General features: G+C 59.0%; 4 protein-coding genes across 6 annotated transcripts in view; 2 read left to right on the forward strand and 2 right to left on the reverse strand.

Annotated features, from left to right (window-relative positions):
- LOC129204661 (GDNF-inducible zinc finger protein 1-like) overlaps positions 1-10,244 on the reverse strand; it is a 59,387-nt gene extending 49,143 nt beyond the window's left edge. The window contains exon 1 of the mRNA XM_054821010.1: positions 9,229-10,244. Coding sequence (XP_054676985.1) covers positions 9,229-9,287 — 59 coding nt within the window. The 5' untranslated portion in view covers positions 9,288-10,244. The remainder of the gene's footprint in view (positions 1-9,228) is intronic.
- CD93 (CD93 molecule) lies at positions 257-24,407 on the forward strand. Of its 2 annotated transcripts, none has more exons than XM_054821012.1 (2): positions 257-2,723; positions 23,968-24,407. In XM_054821012.1, exons 1-2 carry the CDS (start codon positions 1,012-1,014, stop codon positions 23,996-23,998), a joined length of 1,743 nt encoding a protein of 580 aa, XP_054676987.1. In that variant the 5' UTR covers positions 257-1,011; the 3' UTR covers positions 23,999-24,407. The 2 variants fall into 2 exon arrangements, with proteins under 2 accessions (XP_054676987.1, XP_054676989.1); XM_054821014.1 differs by lacking the exon at positions 23,968-24,407 and adding an exon at positions 4,327-5,511 and having other exon boundaries at positions 265-2,723.
- Positions 10,495-13,993, forward strand: THBD (thrombomodulin). The gene has a single exon (XM_054821015.1). It carries the CDS (start codon positions 10,670-10,672, stop codon positions 12,344-12,346), a length of 1,677 nt encoding a protein of 558 aa, XP_054676990.1. The 5' UTR covers positions 10,495-10,669; the 3' UTR covers positions 12,347-13,993.
- On the reverse strand, positions 14,087-17,607 carry SSTR4 (somatostatin receptor 4). 2 transcript variants are annotated; one of them, XM_054821017.1, is made up of 3 exons: positions 17,517-17,607; positions 16,790-16,937; positions 14,087-16,364 (listed from the first exon to the last, which is right to left on the reverse strand). In XM_054821017.1, the coding sequence occupies exon 3, from the start codon at positions 16,314-16,316 to the stop codon at positions 15,072-15,074; it is 1,245 nt and encodes a 414-aa protein (XP_054676992.1). In that variant the 5' UTR covers positions 16,317-16,364; positions 16,790-16,937; positions 17,517-17,607; the 3' UTR covers positions 14,087-15,071. The 2 variants fall into 2 exon arrangements, with proteins under 2 accessions (XP_054676992.1, XP_054676991.1); XM_054821016.1 differs by lacking the exon at positions 17,517-17,607 and adding an exon at positions 17,112-17,298.
- Positions 24,408-25,878: the final 1,471 nt, after the last annotated feature.

The following is a 25,878-nucleotide window of genomic DNA, read 5'->3' on the forward strand; positions in this document are numbered from 1 at the left end:
AAGTCTGTAAATATAAAGATATTTACATTTCAATCACGCTGCTAAAGTGCTTTTGGATCCTGACACGCTGTTGCAGAGAAGTAGCTTCAAGCCCTTGTAGGGGCTTTTGCAAGGTTAATGTTTGTTTAAACATTAGGAGTGTGCTATAGTAATGCCTTTGCCCTGTCTCTGATGGCCTTCTGCACAGCCGCCGCTGTCGGCCAAGCCCAGCTGCTTCTCGGCGCGACACCGGATCGGGGTTGAGTGATTAGCGACTTATTAACGTGGAGCATCGCAGCATCAACCCTCACTCGCGTGATGCTGGGGCAGCGGCTGGCCAGCGCTTCCCCTGGCACGGAGGGTTTGCTCCGGACGGCATCGGGGTCCGGCCGAGCTTGGCTCCGTCCTGGCAGCCTGGACCTTCCCACGACCTAGCTCCTATTTCAGGGCTTGTCCGTCTATTTAAAGCGCACGAAGAAGGGGAAAAATGCGCTGGAAATGTAGTGCGCGCATGAGACACCGCGCCAAATATTCAGTTTCTTTTAGAAGCTGATAGCGAGGGATCCCACGGCTTTTTATTTTTGTTTTGGTTTGGTTTTTTTCCCCTTTTAGCAATACATGCTTGAAAACTATCAGGCCCTATTAGGGATTAGAAAAATCATCTGCTGGGTTGAGCGAGTAGATCAAGCCCTTGAAAGCAACAACAACCGAAAAAAAAAAAAAAAAAGCAGGAACCCGGCTAGTTTCTCCTGCAGAAAAGCGGCACCGGCCGAAGCGCGGCGAGCTGAAGCTGTAGGATGGGAGCGAGGAGCCCGCTGCGCCGGGGGGAAGGGGAAGACAGCGAGGCGAGAGCCTGGGCCGCCAACAACAACCGGCGAGCCAGACCACACTACAGGAAGCCGTAGCCTCCGGTGATAAATAGGAGACCCGGGAGCACAGGATGCGCGCAGGGTGAGCTCGGCGGGACGAGGGGATGTGAGCCGGTGGCTGACGAGTCCCTCCATCCGTCCTTCTGTCCGTCCAGCCGGCAGGATGGCCGTGGCCTGGCTGCTGCTGCTGCTGCTGCTGCTGCTGGTGATGGGGTCCGGCGGGGAGGACGCCGAGGTGGTCTGTGCTGGCACCGCCTGCTACAGCCTGCACCGGGCCGAGCTGGACTGGGGCGGTGCCCAGGAACGCTGCCAGAACAACGGCGGCAACCTGGCCCCGGCCCGCAGTCCCGCCGAGGCTGAGCGGCTGCGGGAGCTGCTGGCGGCGGCCGGCAGGCCGGGCCCGGCCTGGATCGGGCTGTCGCTGTCGCGGGGCCGGTGCGTCCAGCCGCAGGAACCGCTGCGGGGCTTCGCCTGGGCGGCCGGCGGGGAGCCCGGTAACTACTCGGCCTGGCTGTACGAGCCCACCATCACCTGCCTCAGCTCCCGCTGCGTCAGCCTGCGGCCGGCCGGCTCCTCCGGCACCACCGGCTGGGCCGACCGTCCCTGCCGGGCCCAGCTGCCCGCCTTCCTCTGCAAGTTCGTCTTCCAGGGGATGTGCGGGCCCCTGCCGCTGGCCGGGCCCGGCCGGGTCACCTACACCACCCCCTTCGGGGTGCGCAGCCCCCGGCTGGCGGCCGCCCCCTTCGGCACGCTGGCGGAGGCTGAGTGCGAGGGGGGCGAGGGCCCGGCCTTTGCCCTCTGCAAGGGGCCGCTGGAGGGGGGCGGCTTCGCCTGGCACCCCCCCGGGCCCCTCTGCCCCACCGCCTGCGCCCACCGCAACGGGGGCTGCCAGCACCGCTGCCTGGAGGCGCCCGGGGAGCCCCCGCGCTGCGCCTGCCATCCCGGCTTCACCCTGGCTCCCGACATGGCCTCCTGCTTGCCCGAGGACGCCTGCCACCCAAACCCCTGCCAGGGGACCTGCCGCACCGGGCCCGGCGGCTTCGAGTGCAGCTGCGAGGCCGGCTACGCCCTGGCACCCGATGGCCGCCGCTGCCTGGACGTGGACGAGTGCCTGGCCGGGCCCTGCCAGCACGAGTGCCGCAACACAGTCGGCAGCTTTGTCTGCCTCTGCCGGCCCGGCTACCGGCCGACGGGGCCGGGTGGCCGCCACTGCCGCGACGAGGATGAGTGCGCCCAGCCCGGCATCTGCCCACAGCTCTGCCTCAATGTCCCCGGATCCTTCCACTGCGCCTGCCAGCCCGGCTACCAGCGCCAGCCCAGCAGCGGCGACGCCTGCCTGGACGTGGACGAGTGCCTGCGGGACCCCTGCCCCGGGCCCTGCCGCAACCTGCCTGGCAGCTTCGAGTGCCTCTGCCCGCCCGGCTTCATCCTGGAGGAGGATGGACGCGGCTGCCGCACCGCACCCACCGCTGGAGAGGAGCCCGCGGGGGTCCCCAACAGCACCCCGCGCACCACAGGCATTCCACAGACCACGGGCGCCCCGCGGACCACAGGCAGCCTCCTGACCACGGGTGCCCCACGGACCACGGGCATCCCCCAGACTGCGGGCATCCCCATCAGGGCGACGCTGCCGGCCCCCACGGCGGTTGGGTCGGCACCCGGCCCCGAGCACAGCGCCGACGGCCCCAGGCTGCTCCTCTACTACATCCTGGGCAGCCTGGTAGCCATCCTGCTGCTGCTGGCCTTTGCCCTGGCCCTGCTGGCCTGCAAAAGGAGGGCGGCCAAGCAGGAGAAGCGGCCGGCCAAAAGCGCGGCGGACAACTACTGCTGGGTGCCCGAGCAGCCGGAGAGCCGTGGGGCTGGCGGCGAGCACAGGTAACGGCACCGGGGCAGCGAGGGGGGAGGCAGAGCTGTGAGCAGCAGAGAGCGTTTTTGCAAATTAAAAAGAAAAAGGGGAGGGGGTTGTTATGTTATCTGTTCGACATGGGTGTGCATGTCCGAGAGCCTGTCCTGGGGTTCCTTGCAAAGTGGGAGCTGATGTCCCCCCAAAGGCAGGTCTCGGTGGGAAGGCAGCCCAGATCAGTCCTGTGGTTTGTAAACCAGCCACCGCTCCTCCGAGGGAAGGGTTAACAGGGACGGTGCTGCGGGGTTGGGGCGGATGGGGTTGAATTCGCCTGCCAGGGCTGCTCCTCCACTCTGCCAAACCTCACTGTGCTTAAAAATAGCAAATTCTAAGTATCGATTTGTCTTCCTAAAGGAAAAAAGTTAATTTCATTGTTTCATTTGGTCTCCCGTACCTGGATTTGAAATGCCGATGTGCAAAAGCAGCAGCTTCCCTGCCCTCTCCCCGCAGCCCCCCCAATCCTTTCCCATCCCAAAAGCAATGCCAGCGTCCCCCTCGCCTGCCTGGCAGGAGCCAGCCTGCGTTCAACCCTCCTTTTTGCCTTGTTCCCGTTGCAATGAGCTTGAAATTCTTATGTCTTTCACCAGAGCAAGAACCGGTGTCTGCAGCCACAAGCAGGGTTGGGTTTTTTTAGCATTTGGGGTTGTTTGGGCTTTTTTTAGAAAAAAAGATGTCACATCAAAGTAACCATACTGCACTTGCTGAGCGCAGGAGGTGCGCAGCGCAGGGAAAGCCGTTCCTTGTGGACAAGGCGGGGAATGTATTGTGAAAAGGTATGCAAAACTATGTTTAAACGAACCGCCTACCTGTTGCCAGGGTATTCCCTTCAAAACCACTTGTGAAATACAGAAAACAATGCTCTCCTTCAGCTGCAGCTGGATGAGAGACCAGACTTTCCCTGTGGGATCATACTTCTTGGGTAGGACCCCTTCCCAGCTGCCGGGGGTCCGGGCCGGGTGCGTTTTCCATTCCTCCTCCTCTAAAAAATACACTGGGCGTCGTATATTTGCTAATTATTATCTATAAAACTTTAAAGCCCCCTTCGAAGCAAATGCTTTCTCAGGGCAAAGTTGTTCCCCAGTCTTCCCCAGGTACCTAACTTCAGAGAGCTGCTGATGCTGTTTATACTCAGCCACTCCTGAGCTGTTTCAGCGTGAATCCTCCCCAAAAAACCGAGGGCCACGGGGGCCATTCCTGCTTCCCGTCGAGGAGTGCTAGCTTCAGTATTTACCCAGGCTCTACAAGGCAAAAAGGTGCCAGAAAAGAACAGGCATGTGATTTGAAGGGTACATAAGTTTCCTGTAGTTTCTGCTGGGTTTATTGTATACTTGAGGCTTAATTGCTGCAGAAATGGGAACTGAACACAAAGGAGTTTGCTTTAGGCAGCGACCTGCATCCTGTTCTTCCATGTGTGGAGGAAAACCCTTTCCTGCTGGTTTTTTTTGGTCTTCGTTTCTCCATTGTCAGATTAAAAAAAAAAACAAACCAACCCAACACAAACAAAACAACACAGGAAAATGTAGCCGATAGAAATGTTTTTTAACGTTCTGTCCACGCTTCCTTTTCTCCGCACAGTGGCTGGGAGAAGCAGTGAATGCAGCAGCCGCATTCTCGGAAGTCCCGCAGAAAATTCATACCCTGTCACAACAACCCAGCAGAGCATTCCGAATACATGAATTAATTAAGCAAACGACTAATCTGACTGAAATCAGCGGAACAACCTACATCCATAAAATTATGCCTGCGCTGTCGGGCTATGCCGACTCAGGGTCTGGACGGGGAAAGGGCAGCTGCAGCGACGTGCCTCGCATTGTGGGGACTACTCGCTCTGCTTTATCAAAAGCCGAGGCATCTTCCAGACGTTAACAGTCTCGGGAGCTTTTCTGCCTTATTTTTCAGTTAAGATATCAATTAATTGCTGTGTATAACACACTTATTCCACTATGAAAAAGGGAAAAGGGAGTGTAAGTGCAGGCTCAGAGCTGGTACAAATCTGAGAGGTGTTATTTATTCCAGAAATTCCTCGGTAAAACCTGAATTCCTGATTTCTGTTATGCCCTTTGTGTGTTCTGGTATGCGTACTGTATTACCAATGGAGTACGGTAGTGGGTCCAGCCCACTAATTTGTGCCTGGGTTTACTCTGGGTTCTCTCTGGTGGACTAATTTCCTGACGTAGCATCCTTCACCCCGGCGCGATTACACCCGGATAATCTCCCGTTCCCCTTTCTTCCTGCCACAAACCCAGCAGGAACATTTTGATCCGTGTCCTCGGTAGGGAATTACCCAGGGCCTGGTGAATCCCGTGGGCTAAAGCAAATAGGAGCGGGACCAGATAGTTTGGTACCCCGTCTCGCAGTCAGAGGAGACGGGACGTTCATCCCAGCCCACGGGGGTTTTACCGCGGTGCCCGGGGCAGCTACCTCTGCTCCCCGTTCCTTCCGTATAAACGCGGTGCCATGCTGAAACCTGTACCTGTCCTGCTGTCGCCACGGCAGGCCGGGCTAGCCCGCATGTCTGAACTGCTTTGTACGTATCAACCGGTTTGTAATGTAGTAAGTGGTCCAGAATTAAGCCACGCCTCATCCTTTGAGGAAACGGCACGTCAGGACCGAACTTTATTTTGTCACCCGCGCGGCAACGGCACGGCACCACAGCCTCGCGAGCTGCCTTCGACTAAAAGACTAAGGTTATCCCGCACGTTGAATAACGCTGTATGTTGCTTTTCTGACGAAACACCAATAAAATCTCAACAGAATGCATCTTTAGTGGTTTTTAATAAATACATACGATATCAAACCCTATTGATTTGGTAGACATAATCCTTGCGTTTCCTACAGTGGTGGCCGGTGCTAACAAATCCTCCGTCCGTGCTCATCCCGCGTGTCGTGTATGAGGGCAGAGAGCTGCTTTTCTGGCTCCGGTCAGCAACCGGGCACAGAAGTCAGTCGATGAACTCAAACACGACAGGCCCCACCAAAGAAAGGCCATCCTGCAAAGGGAGAAGGTCACAAAGACGGGGAAAAACCCTCGACGACACGAAAACCCCGCTCGATCGCCCACGTCCGCAGTGGCGTTCATGTGGGGTTTTATCAGGCATTGACATTTGCCTTAAGTGGTGTTTAAAAACAAGAAAACCCTAAAAAAAAAAAGGACATTACATCCCGTAACAGACGTTCGGTGCCTCCACACATCAAACTCCAAAGAGCGTTCCCAGAGTTGTTCTGCCCCATTTCCCCATTTCTGGGAAAGGCGCTGCAAGGAAACAGCCCCCACCAGAAGAATTTAGCGAAAAGGTACTGACTAACGTTAAAAGATAATCCACAAAATCCGACAAAGAGTCAGCCACTGCAAAAACAAATGCTATAAATGCTCATTTCCTCTTTTTATCTTTATTACCTTTGAAATATTTCTTGGCGTTCGGCTCTCCCGAGCCCTTTCAAGGCTGCTAAGCGAAGCCGGCGTCTCGCCGAGCAGATTTGGGCAGCGCCGGTGACAGCGTGACGGAGGGAAAGAGCCAACCTGCGGCAGAGGAAAGATCCTTTGGCTTCCTTAAAGGAAAAACCCAGCCTCAGGTGAATCAAGCTGCCGGGCAAGCGCGCGTCTCGGAGGTGTCGGAAGGCTCACCAGAAACGGATAACGCAAACACCCAGCCCCGGGGAGGCTTTAATCCCTGTGGGAAACAGCGCCGGCCGCTTTCCCTGGTTGTAGTCCAAGAATTAACATCAAACTATGCGCCAGAGGGGAAAAAAAACCGCTCGCGGGACCTAGCTCAGCCCTACCCTACTCTGACATCGTACTTTCTGCGCCCGGACTGAAAATGGCGGCTGCAACAGACCGCGGAGACACGAGGCCACGGAGAAAACCTATTTTCCCGGTTTTAACAAGAAAGGAAGACTCGCTCACCACCTGGAGCGACCTCGCCAGCCCTGCCTGCTGCCAAGCCATTGCAAACGCAACTCCCAAAGTAGTGCTCTTAATTAATAGGCAGCCAATTAAGCACCCTCAGGGCGACACCCCCTTGCAGGTCCCCACCTTGCCTGGGCGCCTGGCCGGGCATTAAGTCTTATTTTTAGCCGTATTTACGTGTCCGACACTTCCTGCCCTTGAGACATTTTTCTGCCGCGCAGGGAAATTCACTTTTTCTGGAAGGGATTCCTGCCCGGCACCTGCGGGAACACACAACCCCGAGCGGATCCCCCAAATCCGGGAGAAGGGACCCCTGCGCAGCGTTAATGATCCCAAGCGCAGGTCCTGCGTAGATGGGAAAGCACGTACGTCATACCTCGTGGTCTGCTTTTAATTTTTTTTTCAGTCCCAACATAACAATTTAATATTATATTGTTAGGTTATATTAGATTATATATTAATTAAATCACATTATATTAGACTACACGATACCAAATTGCGTATAATTGTCAGATAATTCTCACATTAGGAACCTCATTTCCAAAATCCAACAAGCAAGCAAAGCAAACCCGTGGCACACGTCCCCCTCTAACCGCAGGTCAGAAGAACTATTCCAAACACCCTCTCGCGGCGTTCCTCTGCCCGAAGGGTGACAAGGACATTTCGGATGAGCCAGACCCCACTAAAGCGAAAGGTCTCCCTCCCGTTATCGCGGCGGCCGGCCGGCAACGTCTTGCAATAACTTTGCATCGCGGAGGAGCGTGATTAATCAACTTTTTCTAAAGGAAAAGCAGTATGTCAGCAGGAAGGGCATTTCTGGGTCTGTGAGTCAGCCCCTCGGGGCCGCGTCAGCCAACGCCTGTCATGCTTTGAGGCAACAGAGGGAAAAGATCATCGGACTCAAAAAGAGTTATTAAAACATGATTAATCTCGTTTCTCCCGCTCCGATTATCTTTCCCTTCTAGTGACAAGACCGACCCTGCAAGCTGTTGTCGGCGGGGCAAGGACATCAGGGCGATGATCCGCGAAATTGTTTTGGGAGGACTCTGTTTTTTCCTGGAACTTTTCAAAATATTTCTCATCATGCAGCCTTGAAAAGGAAATTTTTATCTGGTTTTGTAATTATTTAAAAAATCAAAAAGAACAGAAATCTATTGGTGGGGTTTTTTTTATCTCCCACCCATTACATTCTGTCTTCTTTCTTTTCCCGTTGTTTGCCCTGACCTTCCTCCCCTTTATTTTGCTGTTTTGCTTCTGCAAACAGAAACAGAAAAAGACTGCCAGAAAGGGAAAAAAAAAATAAAAATCAGTGAAAACTGGGGAAACAACAGGTTTTACCAAAGCAAAGAAAGGTCGGCGTTACCAAGCCCTCCAGGAAACTTCTGGGAATTATCCTGTTGAGGCGTTTTGTGGCGATGAAGAGGAACCGAGCTGTTCTGGGGTGAATGATTTTATCCGGGGGGTGCCTGGCGCTGGGCAGAAGGCCGTTGCGAGCTCACCCGTGTGCGCGCTGATGCGTCCCTCCTTTCCAGGGCACGGAGGACATGTGGGTCAGACCTACAGGACGTGTGTCACCTAGGAGGAGACGATGGCTTTGGGTTGAGATTAGGGAACTTGGCTTGACCCCAGTCCGTGCCCCGGGCTTTGTTAGTGGAGAAAACGAACGTGCCCTGCGCCTGCCTTTCTGCTTGGGGTGATGAAATCAAACCCCACGGACATTTATTTCCCGTGCACAGAGCTGAAAGAAGGTGCGAAAGAGGCCAAAGACGGGCAGGGGAAAGGCGTCCCATAAAGAGCACGAGCTCCTCTGCTCCCGTGTCCGTCAGGCTAGCTTTGCAAAGCTGCCCAGCACAGCTGCTTTGGTGATGCTGTTTGTTGTTATTGATTATTACTACTCTTTTCCCCATCTCTCCTGCTCTGCACAGCCTCACGTGAGCTACGTGAACCGCGCGGGGCTGGAAGAGGACAAGGCAAACCGGGAGAGTTTTAATAAAGTAATCTCCTTGTGATGGGCGAAGTAAAGAAATAGGGATGTGCTGCTCCGCAGGGGATCCCGAGGGCTGATTGCAGTGACAGGCTTTCAGTAAAACCACCACCCTCAAAATTGAAAAAAAAAAAAAAGGGGGGGGTCAAATACCCTTTCCTTTGAGTGGCAAAGCTTTGCGTGTTTGCTTTTCATTTTTATTTTGCTCTTGGCTACGTTCTGACAGCAGAGGCGGATCCTGCAAAGATAAAACCATGGAAAGGGTACAGCTGTTCGGAAAACAGCGGCAGAGGCGCCTGCGAGGAAGGGGAGCCGGCGCCCCGGGGGCTAGCCCCCCCGCTGGGCAGGAGCACCGGGGATGGGGCCCCTCTCCCAGGGCTCAGCCCCAGCTCTCCCTGCGCCGCTCCGGCAGCGTAGGAGCCAGGATGCTGTCCCGAAGCGGCGCACGGCACGCTGCCCGCCTCTCCATGCCGGTTTTCTCTCATTTCAAGAGCAAGGCTGCGCCAGCTCGCTTTGTACGCATGGCTGGGGGCTGATTTGCAAAGCCGGGGGGAAATCCCACTTTTTTTCTGGCATCCCATCTTACCTCAAACCCTCTGGGACCGCTTTGCTGGCCTGTAAAGGCACACGGAAATGGTGGTCCATCGCTGCTAACACCGCATCCTTCAAGCAGAGGCAAGGGCTCTCCCAAGTCCCTCGCTGCTGTGGTGAAAATCAGTAAATCCCCAGGGACATCTCAGAATTTCTTTCCTCTTTGAAAAAAACAGAGTTTTTTTCTTTAAAGCCTGACTTTGTCCCAGAAGGGCCGGCGGCCCGACCCCTGCCTTCACTCTAGTGCGTCTTTAACGCCCAGATGAGCGCTGGGAGCTGCCATCGCTACGGCTCTATGGTCCGGCGTGGCAGAGATGCCCGAGCGACCGGCACTTGTTCCCAGCAGCGTGGGTGCCCACTGCAGCATCCCAGCCGCACGCCGCCTCCCGCCAGCGGCAGACGTCACCCTGCGCCGTGCCACCAGCTCTTGGGGACCCTGCCTCGCCCCCGGAGAAAAGCAAGCGATGGGAAGAGGCCAAGGGGTGGGCTGTGCCGCCCGCAGCCCCTGATCCCGGCTGCCTTGAAGGTACAAAGGCATCTGGTGGTCCTGCGTGGTCTGCAGCTGAGCGGCAGCCTCCCTCGGAAACGGCTGGTGGGAAACGGAGCCACGGGAGCTCAGAGAGGCAGCGGACGGGCGGCCAGCGGTGTTTAGGCTGGAAGGGACCAGCAGGCCAGCGATCGGGCCCTCGCGGCGCATCCCGAGTGGGGACGGCTTGCGGGGCTGTCTCCCCTGAGCGCGGGGGCTGCGGGGGCTTTGGGACGGTGCTGACCGCTGCGAAGCCGCTGCCGTACCGCGACGGGCAGCCTTGCGAGCGGGGAGAGGAACCCGGCGGGGCTGGGATCTCTGACTGCCCTCCTGAGGTGCCCTTCGGCAAGCGGCCTTCCCTCCAGCGCCGGTGCCTCTTTGCGCCGGGAGGAAACGTTATTCTTCCCGGCTCTGCTCAGCCCCTACGCCCGCGTCCCCAGGTGCCCATCACCGCGGCGCCGGGAGAGCCGTCCCCGGAGCATCCCGCGGGGTAACCCGGGGCAGCCCCCCCCCGCCTCTCCCCGGCGCGCTCTCCGGCCCCGCTCCTCCCAGCCCGGCAGCGGCGGGGAGCACCCCCGGCCGGGACCGGCCCCCAGCTCGGCGGGGAGGAGCCGGCAGAAGGCGGGGGGGTTCGGGGCGGGAGGGGGCGGGGGGGGATGTGCCGGGCGGCGGGCTGGACGGCTGTCCCCGAGGGCCGCCCCCGCCCCGCGGCCGGGATTTACCCGCGGCCGGGGCCGCCCCCGCCGCAATCACTCCGCACAGCAGCGGCGGCGGCGGCGGCCCGTCCCCGGAGGCGCTTCCTTCCTGCGGCGGGCGGCGGGGAGGGCCGGAGCGCCTATAAATCGGGCGGGCGGGCGGGCGACGGCATGCCAGAGATTTGCGGCGCCGGCCGGCCCCTCCGCCGCCCGCCATGCGGCGGCTCCCGCTGCCGCTGCTGCTGCTGGCCGGGCTGGGGCTGGGGCTGGGGCTGGGGCTCGGGGGGCAGCCGGAGCCGGAGCCGGCCGCCCCCTCGGGAGCGCAGTGCCTGGAGCACGACTGCTTCGGCATCTTCTGGGCGGCGCGGTCCTTCGCGGAGGCCAGCGCGGAGTGCGAGCGGGGCGGCGGGCACCTGATGACCGTCCGTTCCACCGTGGCGGAGGACGCCATCGCCCTGCTGCTGCAGAACCGGAGCGGGCGGCTGTGGCTGGGGCTGCGCCTGCCCCTGCCCTGCACCGAACCGACCCAGCGCCTCCGCGGCTTCCAGTGGGTGACGGGCGACGGCCGCACCGACTATTCCAACTGGGCGCCGTCGGGGCGGCGGTGCGGGGAGCTCTGCGTGACCGTGTCGCGGGACCTGCGGTGGGAACAACGGCGCTGCGAGGAGCCGGCCGACGGTTTCCTCTGCGAGTACAACTACGCGGGGAGCTGCCCCCGCCTGCCCCCCGCCGAGGGGCTGCCCGTCACCTACGCCACCCTCTTCGGCGCCCGCGGCGGGGACTTCCTGGCGCTGCCTCCCGGCAGCTCCGCCGTCGTGCCGGCGCTGGGGCTGGAGCTGCTCTGCGACGAGGCGGGGGAAAGCGGGGGGCTGCGCTGGGGCCGCGCCGCCCCGGGAGCTTGGCCCTGCCGCCTGGCCAACGGGGGGTGCGACGGGGCTTGCGACGAGGAGGGCGGGCGGCCGCGCTGCTCCTGCCCCGACGGCAAGGTGCTGGCCCCCGACGGCCGCGGCTGCGGCTCGCCCTGCGCCGGCGCGCCCTGCCAGCATCACTGCGTCGTCACCGGCAGCAGCTTCCTCTGCATGTGCGACTCGGGCTACCAGCTGGCAGCCGACGGCAGCACCTGCGAGGATGACGACGACTGCGCCGTGTTCCCCAGGCTGTGCGAACAGGTCTGCGTCAACACCGAGGGCGGCTTCGAGTGCCGCTGCCACCGCGGCTACGAGATGCTGGAAGGGCGCTGCCGGCCCGTCTCCCGCTGCTACGAGGCGCCCTGCGAGCAGCGGTGCGAGGACATGCCCGACGGGTACCGCTGCAGCTGCTTCCCCGGCTACGCCGTCGACCCGCAGGCGCCCGCCCGCTGCCTGCTGCACTGCAACCGCAGCCAGTGCCCGGCCCAGTGCGACCCGCACAACATGTCCTGCGAGTGCCCTGAGGGCTTCGTGCTGGACAACGATAACGACAGCGGGCAGGTCTGCGTGGACATCGACGAGTGCGACATGAACTTCTGCGAACACAACTGCACCAACTATCCCGGCGGCTACGAGTGCCACTGCCGCGCCGGCTACCGGCTCCTCAACCAGAACGACTGCATCAAAATCCTGGAGGAGGACAGGGACGAAGCGTACTCGGGGGATCTCGGGCCCGAACCCCAGACTCCCGTCCCCAGCCGGACCCCGCCGAAGGTGGAGCACCTCCATCCCGGCGTGCTGGTGGGCGTCACGGTGGGCTCCCTCTCTGCGGCGCTGGCCCTGCTGGCCCTGGGCTACCACCTGGCGAAGAAGCGCTGCAGGGCCCCCACCTCCATGGATTACAAGTACAGCGGCGCCCACGAAAAGGAGATGGGACTTCAGCCGGTCGCCTCGGGGTGTGCCGCCTCCGGCCAGAAACTGTAGGGAGACCGGGCAGGACGGAGAGATGGAGGCGGCCGGAACCGGGTAACATTTACTCCTCCCCCTTACCCCAACTTTTTAATGAGAAGGAGAATTTGGGAAAAGCTGTGGTCACCCCACTTCCAAAAATACTCGCCGCTTTCCAGCCGGCTCTTGCAACACTCGCACCAGAGAGCGGGGAAGGTGGAAGGGACGGAGCGCTTCTCCGTTTCTGCTCGCTTCGCAGGCGGTGGCAGGCGCTCGGCTTTCCTTTTCCCGAGCCAGCAGCTGGAGGGGGGCTTCAAGGAAAAACTCCGCCTGCGTTACAGGAGGGACCTCTCCGTCTGTTTAAATCCGCGTCGACCATGGGACGAGAGCAGAGCACGCCAGCCGCGGCTGGCTGGGTCGTTGCGGACCGTGGAAGGTCGCCTGGCTCCCAGTCCCCCTCCCCTCGGCCGGGAAGCGTGCCGCTGGGCTGGAGATGATGATTTTCCTGGGGTGGCAAGGAGCTGGGGTGCTCCTGCCTTTGTCTGGGTTCGGTTCAGCGTTTTTAAACTGATGGGTAATGGAAAAAGGAGCAAAGATCCTGTGGTCAGCACTTTGCCTCGCTCCTCTGCCCCCCTCTGCCCCATCGGCAGAAATCGCAGTTTTTGTGTGTGTGTGTGTGTGTCCCACCTCTGGCAGCTGAGCGCTTTTCGCCTTGAGTCGCTAGTGACAGCGGGGGCCCTGCTGAGCGCCGCCGTGTGAGGGTTAAACTGCCCGATTTCTGTTCCCTCTAACCGTTTTGGGGCTTGTTCCGGAGGCGCAGAGGTTAAATGGGGATACTGAGAACGCCAGGGTAATTTTTTCCATGGTAGGAAAGGCGGTTTGCAGTGCCGGGGAGCCTCGCGTTCCCCATGTGATTTCTTCCGTGATTTTCTGCCGTTGTTGGGTTATAATGTTTGTGTGGGTTTTTTTCACAAACCCACTTAAGGGACCCCTCCTGTCCACGGGGGTTTTTTTCCTTTTTTTCCTTTAGTCTTGTCCAGGGCTGAGTCTAATCCCTGCTGAAGCTCACGGTAAAACTTTCCCAGGGAGCAGGATCTGGCCCGCTGCTTGCTTCCCAGCCACGGACTGGGGGGAAATCTGGGAAACTCTGTGTTTTTCCAGCTCCGTCGTTCGGTGGGGAGAGACGGGGCAGCTCTGCAAAGCTGGGCAGAGCTGGCGGGGCTGGGGGGGGGAGGTTCCTGCTCCGGCGGCCGTGGTGGGGTGAAGCCGGCGGCTGTTGGTGCGAGCGGCGGAGCGGGTGCTGACAGTTTTATGCCCGTGAAATACCAACCCTTAGCTCTGCCGCAGGAAGTTTTGCAAGCCCGGGGTCAGAACTCTTGAGAGCTGGATGCTGCAGAGGGGCTGCGAAACTCGGGGGGGGGGGGTGTGTGACATTCCCCCCTTATCTGCTAAAGGAGCGTGCTATCACGTGGCGTTTCCCCCTCCCGATATGTTGCAGCCTCCAAGGAAAATAAAAAGATACGTGTTGTATGAGCTGTAGCTTTCCTAATGTAAATGGTTTTATACACCCGGCACATTTGTAAATTCTTATTTATTTATTGGAAATATACCCTACGCGATGCACAATCACATGGTGATTTTGTGTGTAGACCAATAAAGCTTTTACAGTCTGGTTTATAGAAAGCTGGTAATGAAATATTCTTTCTCCCCCTCCCTGAAATGACTCTTTTTCCTCACCGAGCACCGGCCCGTCTCGCAGCCAGAGCTCCAGAAGTCACAAACCTCGCTGGAGCAAAAAAAAAAACCAAACCCAAAAAACCCAGAAGTACAGGAGCTGTGGGCTCTTAGCAGAGCATCACGCTGCAAACGTGCCCTGCTGGTTATTTCACCACGGTGATTAAAACAGAAGGAGTGAGCCATAAATAATGGAGAACGAGAATAACACTAAAAGGACAAAGTTAAAAGCAAATAAGCTGGAAATGGCTAATTGAACGCTACCTCAGTGCTGCCAAGCCGGTATCGTAGCCCCAGAGCCATTCCTCAGCTCAGGTTCCTATGGGTTTGTATTTCAAGTGCCACTAGAGGTGATGTTTGCCTGCGGCAAAGGGAGTGGGATTTGGTTCCTCTGGGCTTTCTTGCGGAAAATACAATTTTGGTCCTGTGTGCGCTAAAATCCCTTTGCCAGGGAATTTGGGGTGGGTGGGGGAGGTTTATTGGTGGGACCTAAGTTTTTTTCCTTTCCTCAAAAACCCCTTTTATTTTTTTCACATAAGAGGAACCCAAAGGGGTCAAATTGGTGCTGTGCTCTCAACGCCCTGCAGAGCTGATGCAGAACTCCAGTCCGGTCCTACCCCCTCCCTCTGTTAACGTTCGTCACGGGGCTGGGGGGCTTCAGGACTTTTCTCCGTCTTTCAGAGCGTGCCTTTGGGAAGGAACGGGGCCGTTTGAGTTTTGTTATTCGGGAGGGGCACCCGCCCCGTGGCTAGTCACTGTTCACTAACGCCTTTGGGAGTCCTCGCCGTCCCTGATCCCAGCGGAGGCTCCTTGCGGCCGCAGGTAACGGCAAATAATTACCCAGTCGATGTAATTAACTGTATCACGGGCCAGTCTTATGGCTTTTTATTTTGTCGAACCGCACAGCACGAGTGAGGACCGGCGGCGCGGGGCACGGCGGTGTGTCCCCTCTCCGGCCGGCCGGGGTCCCCTTTGCCCGTGCCCGGTGGAGACGCCCGCCCAGGGGCCAGCGAGGCGTGGGGGCACCCTAGAAGGCAGTGGTCTTTGTGAGGAGGGGTCCGGGCTTGCAGCAGGGCTCGGGGTTCACGGGCTCCTGCTGGCAGGGCAGGGGCGGGCACATGCAGCCCTTGCCCTTGTCGTCCCCCCGGGGAGCGGCGCAGTAGTCAAGGGGCTCCTCCTCCTCCTCCTCCTCCTCCTCGGCGGACCCCTCCCCGGCGTGGCAGCAGCAGAGGCTGGCGTCGAGGCAGCGGCGCAGCACGCCGTGGAAGGAGTGCCGGAAATTTTCCGAGAGGAAGCCGTAGAGGATGGGGTTGGCGCAGCTGTTGGAGTAGCTGAGGATGAGGGAGGCGTTGTTGACGGTGGCATCCAGGCGGCCGGGCAGCAGGAGGTTGACCAGCTGCACCACGTAGAAGGGCATCCAGCAGACCACGAACATGGCGACCACCATCAGCACCAGGCGCGTCAGCTTGCCCTCGGAGCGCCGGCGCTGCTGCCAGCCCACCCGCTGCGCCACCGCCCGCATCTTGCCCACGATCAGCAGGTAGCACAGCCCCATGGCCAGCACCGGCAGCAGGAAGCCCAGCAAGGTGGTGTAGACCACAAAAGCGGCCGACCAGGCCGGGCTCGGCCACAGGAGGTTGCAGGCCACCGCTTGGCCATCGCGGGTGGTTGCCGTACCGGCGAAGATGGGGATGGGCGAAGCCACCAGCAAGGAGAGGAGCCACACGCCCCCGTTGACCATCTTGGCCACCCGAGGACGGCGGTAGGTGGCTGCCCGCAGCGGGTGCACCACCGCGATGTAGCGATCCAGGCTGAGGACGGTCAAGCAGAAGACGCTGGTGAACATGTTGAGCCCGTCGACACCCAGCACGGTGCGGCACAGGGCCCGGCCGAAGGGCCAGTGGTGCAGGGCGGCCGACGTGGCCACGAAGGGGATGCTGAGCATGAAGAGTTCGTCGGCGATGGCCAGGTTGAGCAGGTAGATGTTGGTGGCCGTCTTCATCTTGGCGTAGCGCAGGATGACGAAGATCACCAGGGAGTTGCCCAGCAGCCCCAGCAGGCACACCAGGGCGTAGATGCACTGGATCACCACCATGCCCGCGATCTCGCCCGCCTTGCCGCCCCACTCCGCCTGTCCCTGCTGCCGGCCGGCCTCCCCCGCAGCCGCGCTGGTGTTGGGGGGCACCTCGGAGGCGGCCCAGCTGGATACGGTCCAGAGGGGCACGCCGGCCGCCTGGGCCCCCGCCGGGAGCTGCTCAGCGTCGGCGCTCATGCTGGGAGGTGGTCCATGGACGGGACGCCGCCGGGGACGGGTGCCAGCCTGCAGGCAGGGCACGGGCAGAGAGAAAAGGGGATGGGAGCCGTGGCGCGCGGCAGATGCAAAGCGTGCTCCCCTGCCTTCCCCCTCGGATCGCGGCCACACGCGTCGGGCAGCTCCGGCCGTGGCCCCCCTGCTCCCTCCAGCCACCCCCCTCCCTGCCAGGGCACCTCCACGTCACTCCTCAGGGCAGCAGCATCGCTCTCCAGGCCGGAGCATCCCGGCTGTTTGGGGTCTCAGGGGCTGCGGGCACGGCGGATGCGTTAACCGTGGCTGGGGGCACTTTGGCCGCCAGCCGCAAACCCGGTGGCATGGCCTGGGAATCAGTGCCGCCATCCGCCTCAACGAACCTCCACAAATCTCAACGGTTTCTTTAACCCTTGCGGGGAAAGCAAACAGAAGGAGAAACCGAGCTGGAGATATTTTACCTCTCAATCCTCCAGGGATTGAAAGAGCCTCCTGCCTCCCTCCCGGGGGGCAGCGGCAGGCGCTGGGAGCTGCTCCGGCGGGATCGGCGGGCTCTTGGCAATGCGAAGTCCTGCTTGACCTGAATCAGATGACCAGGAGAATCCGGACCTTTTAAAGTGAAAGACAGACCACGCTTGCCGGACGGGAACGCAGGCTATCCCCCCTCGCCCCCCGTCCCCTCGTGCCACGCAAACCGGCTTTCCCCTTACGGATCAATAAAAAAAACCCAATCCAAGGTCCTGATTTCCGCTTTCCAATCGCAAAATGAAGCAGCAGACGTACCCTTCCCCCTCCTCTCCTAGGCGTGCGGTGCTGCGCTGGCTGCACCCCCGGCGAGGGGGCACAGCATCCTCCGGGGCTGCGCCGAGCCCCCCTGCCCCCCCCGGCCGGTGGCGCGGCCCGGCCCCGGCGCTGCGGGCACTGCGGCGGGCGGGATGCTGCAGTCCGGGCAGGGCGGCGGGGCGGGAGGGACGGGACGGGACACCCCCCCCCCCCCGCCTTCGCATCCCCCCCTCGCACCCACGGGTCCCTCCGGGGACCGGCGGGGTGTCCCCGCCCGGGCAAGGCAGGAGATGCAGGCAGGTTGCCCTGGCGACTGCCGGCAGCCCGCCCCCCCCCCCCCCCCGCGCTCGCTCCCGCATCCCTTCCGCGCATCCCCGCATCCCCCTCGCCAACCCCCCCACACACCCGCTGCAAGGCGGGGGGGGGGATGCGGGCAGGGCCCCCCCGCCCTCGGTGCGCGGCAGGAGAGGAGCATCCCGCAGCACCGGGCCTCCCGAAACCCGGGCTCGGGGGGGGCAGGGGGGGCGAGGACCAGCCCAAGCCCTGGCACCAGCTGTGCTCTGCAAATCTCACCCCGAATCAAAGTGCCCCCCGAATTCCGTGGTGCAATGAGCAAAAAGGGGCAGAGGTTGCATCTCTCCTTTTTTTTGTTTTTTGTTTTCCTTTTTTTTTTTCTCAAGCAACTGTTGTGTTTGGGGTTTTTTTTTGGATGAGAGGGATCAAGGACAAGAAATCACCGGCAACAGCAACGGCTCAGCTCAGTGACAGCCCAGGTCTGGGGCAGGGAGGACCACTCGTGGGTGGCTGTGGGGCCAGGGACATTCTGACGGTACAGCCCTAACCCTACACCCCATCGCTCTCTCCCGGTCCGGGCCATCGAGTGATGGAGCAAAGGACCTTTTTCTCAGTTGTCCGTGTCTCATGCTCCCAAGTCACCGCATTGGGTGAGCGCCTGGGGGTCATGGAGATTTTGGGAAGTCAGGGTGGAGCTGTGACCTGACCGTGAGCCGGCTGAATGAGCTCGTTTGTGCGTGGAGGGGGTTCTGACCTCAGGGATGGGAATATAAACGCAAATATTGTATTACTGAGAACAGGCTCGACGTGCCTGGGAAAGCAGGTGCCTTTTTCCTCTTGGTGCTTAAATATGTGACCGTAGTTAATCATGCAGCTGGCAGAGATGTTTTGGCCATGACATCCCAGCTTAAATATCGCGGACGTGGGAGAAGCGCACAAGTGCTGGTACCCGGAGCTGCAGGGACCGCGGTGCTGGGAGCGGAGCACCCCATCTCTGCGTGCCGCTGCCCCCCCCCCATCTCCGTGGGGTGTTTTACCGGGGTGGGGGGGGGGGGGAGGGAATGGTACTCTGGCCCGCTGCGATGATACAGAAGTTCCCAGCGTCGGTGGCCGGCGGGCTGGGCGCGGAGGCCCAGGAGGGGCACCGTGCTCCAGGGGTTCCTGTTGCAGCCGGCGACCGGAAAATGTGTAATAAAACAATGAAACCGCCTGCAGATTACATCGCCCCCCTCCACCTCCCTGGAGGAACAGGAAACTTTAAAATGCTCTTTTACTGTAAGGGAGGAAGCTCCTTCGCAGCGAGCAGGACTTTTGCCCACATTGTGCTGCTGGTACTAGTCCTTCTGTGGAAAAGCTTTGGGTGGGGAGAACCAGGGGTGAATAGCGACCGCTTTGGCTGCAGGGCAACGTTCGGCGGTGGCCGGTGCCACCAGACCCTCCTTGTGGGTGGCGGAGGGTGCCCTGTTTGGTGGTGCCCTGGGGAGTACCACTCCCGCAGCTCCGGAGCAGCTCTCCTGCCTGGGGTGATTTCCTCGGGGATCCTGCCCCCCCCCCCCCGTGCTCGTAAAAGATGAGTTTTTCTAAGGCAAAGTGGCCGGAAGGACGCCCAGCAGTAATGGCTTTAAACCCTCTCGTGGTGCTGCGGAGCTAACCAGCCTTTACCCTCCGTCCTTCCCTCCGAACCTCACGGGGCTGAGAGATTTGAGATGAGGCACCCTTCACCGAGAGTGGATTATTTTAACGGAGCTGCCTACGAAGCGAAGTCAACCTGTCTTCCCTCAAGTGAAGCTCTCCAGATGGTTAATTTTAAAATAAAACGCAAGTCATTCCCCCCCCAAGATAGCATCAAGTGGTATTTAAATAGGTTAAAAAAACCCCCTAAACCCAACGCCCACAGCCTGCAATACTAAAAACTCTCTTTACCAGGTAAAATCCGAAGCCTTCCCTTATCGGGTTACTGCCAACGCAGGGCAGGCTGGCACGCGGACGTGTTTTTGGGATGCCAAGTGGGCACCCACCCGAATCCGCGCCCTATTGCCTTACCGCCGTGTAAACCCGGGCGTGCGAGCGTGCCCTTTTCCAGGCCTGCCTGATGCGAACGCCGCGTAACGGGGGCTGCGTGCGCGCACGGGCGGCTTTGCTTTCCCTCTGACAGCAACCTGCAATCGCCGCCAGCTCGGTATTTGTAAACCCAAGCCTCACCCTGCCCTGACGGGTCTTCCAGCAAAGGCTTGCTTTTTTTTTTTTTTTTTTTTTTCTTTTTTTCCTCTGGCTGCAACAAAAAAATTCACCTTGAAATACAGCCAAAAGAGTTAAAAATGGCCAAGGAAAATGCCTTGCTCTTCTCTGATCAAAACAAAAACCCAATGAAATACAGTGCTGGGCAGAACAGACTGTGGGTTGGTTTGGTTTTTTTTTATTTTTAGGATTTTTTTTTTTAAATCTTTTCCTAAAAAAAAAAAAAAAAAGAAATGTAGCTTCAAAATGGAACAGGTGAAATATTCCCATTCGAAAATGCCGCTCGTCCGACCTTCATTTTAGCATTATGACGTTAACGGTTGCCTCGGTTCATTAAATAAGAGCGATCTGAGCAGAAGACCCAACGGGACCTGCGAGGGCGGCAGTTGCCTCCGAGCACGCGTCCCTCCGCTTGCGCCCTGATGCAATAAGAGCGTCGCGGCGAGGCAGCAGCGGTTGTCCAACTCCGGTTTGTGCATCTTTCCCATCAGAAGGGAAAATACGTCTCAAATACCCTACGGTTTGAGGGATTCCAATGAAATTTCATTTCTAAAAATTTCAGAAATTGTCAGAAAATGAGTCGAAACCAGCGAAATTCAAACACAGGTTCCGAGTTTCTGACTGCGCGACAGGACAGGGTAAGGCAGGGCTCCTCCTGAAAATCTCTGGCTCTCACGGGGAAGATGCGAGATGCTTCACGGCTGCCTCACGGGAACCAGCAGCTCAGGGCAAAGAGCAGCACCAGAAAACCCCGAGTTTTTCCCCGGCTTCAAAGCGCCCAGAGTAGGAGCATCACCCGCTGCCCTTGGAAGCCAGGGGAGAGGCTTCATCCCCACCCAGGCGTTTGAAAGCTGGCATTTTAAGCGGTATTATTATTACATTTTTCCTGGAAAACTCTTTTACAATGAGCTCAACGAAAAGCAAGAGCTCACGCCGGAGGGAGGCACTCCAAAAAACAACCGGGCACCCCCTTACTGCTGCCACCCGCGGTGCCCGGCTCCGTCTGCTGCGCGGCACGGAGCCCCCCTGGGTACCGCAGAGAGGGAGGGGAGGATGCGCCTGGCACCGGCCAGGGTTCGGACGTCTCCCGACACATCCGTGCGTGGTAAGGGCTTTCATGGGAACGGGCGAATAAAATCATCCCCTGGCGTCGTGGTTGCTGTGTTTGAATTTTTTTCTGCAGAGGCTTTCCTCTAACAAATTAAATGAAAACAAAAAATAAATAAATAGGAATTTGCATCAGGCTCTGCCCTGAAGGCTGCTATGGCTGTCTTTCTCACACTCCAAAAAAGTTCGCAGAAAAACTCAGCCCAGCTGAATTGCCAGAGGACAGGACGTTACACAACGCGTTAGAGGTGTTCTGCTCTCCCGCAGCGCCCGGCCATTCCTACCAATTGTCTTTGTGAAAAGAAATAAAAAAAGGGGAAAAAAAAAAAAAAAAAAAAGAAAAAGGCGTTTTCGCACGAATGACAATAGAGTTTGCGGAGATGCGGCCAGTTTCTGCAGGGCTGGGGCTTTCCTGGCAGAGCGCGCGCGTCCTTTGCTACGGAAAGCAGCAGACATCAGCGGGGACACCACACCTTTGGGTGCGACGGCGGGAGCAGCCCGCGCCCTTCGGGAGCCCCGTCCTCGCCCAGGGCCGGCGGGGTACTGCCTCCCTCCCGCCTTCCCCTTCATAACGCAAACGAAAGCAAACGCCTTGCGCGTCCAGCGACAGCTCTTGCGTTTTCGTAAAAAATCCTTTGTTTCCAGCGACGGCGTTGCAAAACCAGAGCTTTTCCCAAGTAAGCAAAACCTCCCCTGTGCATGAAACCCTCCCGCTCCAGGAGAGCCCCCCCGCTGCCCCCAGGCCTTGCTGGTTGATTTGCTGAGGATATTCTGCTAGGTTTCTTGCTGGCCTCGGGGCTGTGTTGTACCCCCAGGCAGGGACCCGCGTGGTTGCAGAGCCGTATCCGAGCCCCCCCAGAAGATGCTGTGCAGGGTAACACGTCTTAGGCGAATTTGTTAGGTACCAAAAACCCTGCGTGATTTCCCAGGTACAGCGAGCGAAACCGATTCGTGACACGGCATTTTGGTACCCCCAGGGACGGGGTGGTTTCCCGGCCACGCTTTCCATCGAGCCCCGGGATGCCTGCAGCGCTCGGTCCGTCGCGCAGGGAAAGGTCAGACCCCGGGGGTGCTGCGGTGGCTTTTTGGACGTGTTTGTTCACGGCAGGCCGATAGATCGGCAGCGCATGAGTTATGGCTGTCCCCCTCCCGGGAGGATGTCACCCCCACCCTTCCCTTCGGGCTGCCAGACGGGACGTTCCTCCCGGCCGCCCCGCTGCCAGCACCCGGCTCCTTCCCTCCCGGCCCCGCGGGGACCCGCCAGCCCCCGATCTGCCACGGCATCCCGCACCGCCCCGGGAAAAACTCGGGATCTTAAATCCGCCTTCGGCTTCTGTGGATGGAGCCGGGTGTGAGCCCAGGGGTCCGCAGCCTGGCGGGGCAGCGGGCAGAGCTTTACCTGCGGCTTTCCCAGAAAGCCGGCTGGCTCCGCGCTGCGCCACGAGAACCGAGAGGGCAGAGATGGGAGAAGCCGGAGCAGGCGGCCTAGCGGGCGATGCTCTGGGAGCGCCCGATGCTCTGGGAGTGCCCGGGCAGGGTGTCCCCATCCCAAAAGATGACAGATGCCACATCCTGCCTTTGTTCGCAGAGGGCGGAGGGGCCGGGAGGTGCTGATAGCATCGCCCCCAGCTCCCCCGGCCTCTGCAGCGAGAAAAGGATCTTCACTTTTTTTTTCTTTTTTTTTTTTTTTTTCCTCTGGGTTATCTCAGGACATCGGGCGGGGGACGCAGGTTGGGGGTTTATCCCCAGCGCAGCAGCACAAAAGGGAGGTTTTTGCCTTGTCCGGGCAGGCAGCGCAGGCTGGGAGGTGGGTGCTGGGGGGCTCCCTGCCCGAGGGCACCACGTTTTCTGTGCACCTGCTTCCTCCCACCCCCCCCCCGCAGCATCCGCACTGAAAACATCGTCAAGATATTATCTGAATCGCAGCTCGGGTTGTGGCGGTGGGGAACCCCGAATCTTGTTGTGGTGCTGCTCTGATTTGAATAACTGCTGGAGCGAGGTACCGAAAGGAAATCGGCACTTTCTAACGACGACGGTTAACCACTCGGAGTGACAATGTAGAGCAGAAGGTGCTTTTTCAGAAAAAAAAAAAAAAAGCCTTTTGCTCTGAAAAAGCCTTCATTCTCATACGAGGTGGGGCCTCTGAAAAGAAAAAGCCACTTTGCCTCTTGATGCCCCCGAGTTCGGGTGCTTTAGTCAGGCTGCAAGTTCAAGTCGTTCTCAAATTCAAATTGAGCATCGAAGGGCTTAACGCGTCGCCTCCAACCCTTTCCATTTATAAATGGCAGTTTTAATTTTGGAAGGGCCTGGAAGCGGGGGGCTCTGAGCACCGTCGCTGGGAGGAGACACCCAAAGCGCTGCGGCAGCCGACCTACAGGAACGTGGGGTAGCGGAGCAGGGCAAGCGGGGAGACAGCGCGATGGCAATCCGGAGGGAGCTGCGGAAATTAAACCCGGGGCCAACAGTAGGTGCCAAACCATCTCTCCTGGTGGATGTTATTCTACACAGGGCAAGGGGGGCCTCCATCGGCTTTTTAGGAAAAAAAAAAAAAAAAAGAAAGAAAAAAAGAAAAAACTGATTTTCCTGATATTGTTCTGCACCTCCAAAGGAAATTCCAGGACTGGGAACCTTCGGGGAAACAATGAGCGGGGCTGGGGGCGAAGGTGGGCTGCCCCCAGCTTGGCGTGGTCCTCCTGCAGCCAGGGCACGTCCCCGCACCCCCACCCCAGCCCTTTCGGACACGGTCAGGGCATCTGCCAGGGCCCCCCCACCCCGCTGGGGGTGGAGAAAGGGTGGCTGCACGAGAGCCCCGCTGCCGGCACCCCGCTGCCTGCACCCTCGGAGAGCCCCGCTGCCGGCACCCCGCTGCCTGCATCCCGCACTGGGTACAGGGCTTGGGTTTGTTTTTTTTGGCTTTGCAATTTCCTGCAACCTTGCTTTTTCAGAAAAACACCCAAATTCCAGAGCAAGTATGGCACGTTGGGATGCTCCCTGGCATCTTCACGCACAGAAGTCATCTCTTTTTTTTTTTCCGGAGGGGTCAATATTTCAGCCTCTCTGCAAGTGTTTCTGCTGCGGGGATTAACCGAGCGCATCCACATCACTGCACTCTTTTCTGAGACATGAGTTTTAGGAGAAAATTCTTATTTCTCTCCGCTCCTTCCCTAAAACAACAAAGAATGCTCTAATTTTCCTAATTTTTCTAATTTTCTCTTAGCACCGGCCGCACTCTGCATCCCTGCGGATGAGGCCATGCTTGCTGAGCGATGCTTCAGCCCGGACAACCGATGGTATCGCTGGAGAACAGCAGCAGCGCGCTGAGCCCGAGAGACCCCAGCAAGACGGAGTTCCCATTGGATCCCGTCTCCCGCGGCGTGTGAACGGCGTCCCATCGCGCAAACGAGGGGGCCGCTGCGTTTTGCAGGGGGTTGAGCGCCCTGGTCGCAGCAGCTGCGGTAATTCGGCGTCGCGGAGGTGCCTGCCGGCATGCGGAGGTCTTCTCCCCATCCTTAATGGGTTCGTCCATCCGCGTCGGAAAGACGTTTCTCCCTCCCTCTGGTCTCCCCGCCGCATTTCCCGTCCCTCTGCCAAGACGCGAGTGTTAAATTCCCGGCTTAGCAAAACAGGGTTCGGTGTCAAATGCTTCATTTCAGGTTTTTGTGAGGAGCCAGTTCATTTACAAATGACCAGCTGGAAGTTATCAGGCCCTTAAAACAAAATAAATTGCTACAAAATTGTGCCTCCCTGCAGCCGGTCTGCTATTAATTTGTGCCGAGTGCTGGAGCCAGCTAAGCCCCATCCCGCCGGGTCCCTTCTTCCCCTCTGGCATCTTTCTGCACGGAGGGAAGGGCAGTGAGACGGGGGGGTGGGGAGGCGCTGGGATTTCGGGTGCCCTGTTCCCCCCCCCGCCCCATGCCAGCTCTGTCCAACCCTAGCCGCTTCGCCGCTTCGCTTCGCTCCCTGCTTTGTGCTGGAAAGCACCGTGCTTTAGCAAGCGGCCAGAAACGGGGGGGTCGGAGGCAGAAATCTGCCGCGTGGTCCCTCCTTTTGCCCTGTCGCAGGGCCGGGCGAGCTCGAGCAGGCTGGGACGACGGGCTCCGGTGCTCGAGCATCTCCCCAGGGCTCATCCCGCCCGGCGATGAAGATTTCTCCCAAGCAATGACGTCCCTCCCGCAACCTGGTGGGACCTGAAGCTGCGGGTTAATTCAGCATTTGGAGGAAGGAACGAGTTTGGGGAGCCCTGAAAATTCCCTGAAATACCTAGCCAGACCCCAGAAAAACTGCTTTGGTAGCAGGCTCCGCCACGGGCATCCTCCGGTGGGTCCCCAACGGAGGACCGTGTCTCAGCGCGTGGGTTTGTGCCCCAGGACAGGAGCCAGGAGCTGCTCCTCTCCTTCCAGCCATGCACCAGCACCCCGGCTTTGCCGTGACAGCGCGGTAACGAAACGCGAGGTTCTCGCTTGCGCGGCTGCGAAGCAAACCCAGAGAGGGTTCTGCCAAACCAGGCGCTGCCCGGGCGAATAACGTGCCCTGTCCAAGTTATTAAATGTTCCTTGGCACCAAAGTACCACCAGGATCCACACGTCGCTAATTGTTTCCCGTTGGCCAACGCACACGGGTTTAAGTGAATGAACTGTTTGCAAAAGCATTTCCTAGAGCCGTCCCCGTCGTGCCCGTGTCCTCGCCCTCCCCATATTTTCCCCAGCAGCGGATCAAATTTCTTTCTCTTCGTGCTGAGCTGGCTCCGAATTACAAAGAAAGAAATAAGCCCCAGCGATTGTTATGACCTCATGCCGAAACGCCAATTCGGACAGAAGGTTTGAGTTCATTTTAACATCCCTCCGCCTCCAGGAAGGACGAAGTGAACGTGTCTTTGCCCTGCCCGTCCGTCTCCGTCCGAGCTGGAGGGACCACAGAAAATCGCATCCCCCCTTTCAGGTGGGGGATCGCAGCAACCCCCCGGCCTGCCGCCCCCACGGGGCTCTCCGGGGGCTGCAGAGCGTTTTCCCCCTTGCAGAGCAAACCCCGGACCGTCCCCACAGCCACGTTTGTGGGAGGAGGGTTGGAACCTAAGGGGAGCGGAAAAGCAGCACAAGATATTTTGTGTCCAAAAAAAAAAAAAAAAAAA

The sequence above is a fragment of the Grus americana genome, chromosome 3 (genome assembly GCF_028858705.1).
Source record: "Grus americana isolate bGruAme1 chromosome 3, bGruAme1.mat, whole genome shotgun sequence".
Taxonomy (NCBI): Eukaryota; Metazoa; Chordata; class Aves; order Gruiformes; family Gruidae; genus Grus; species Grus americana.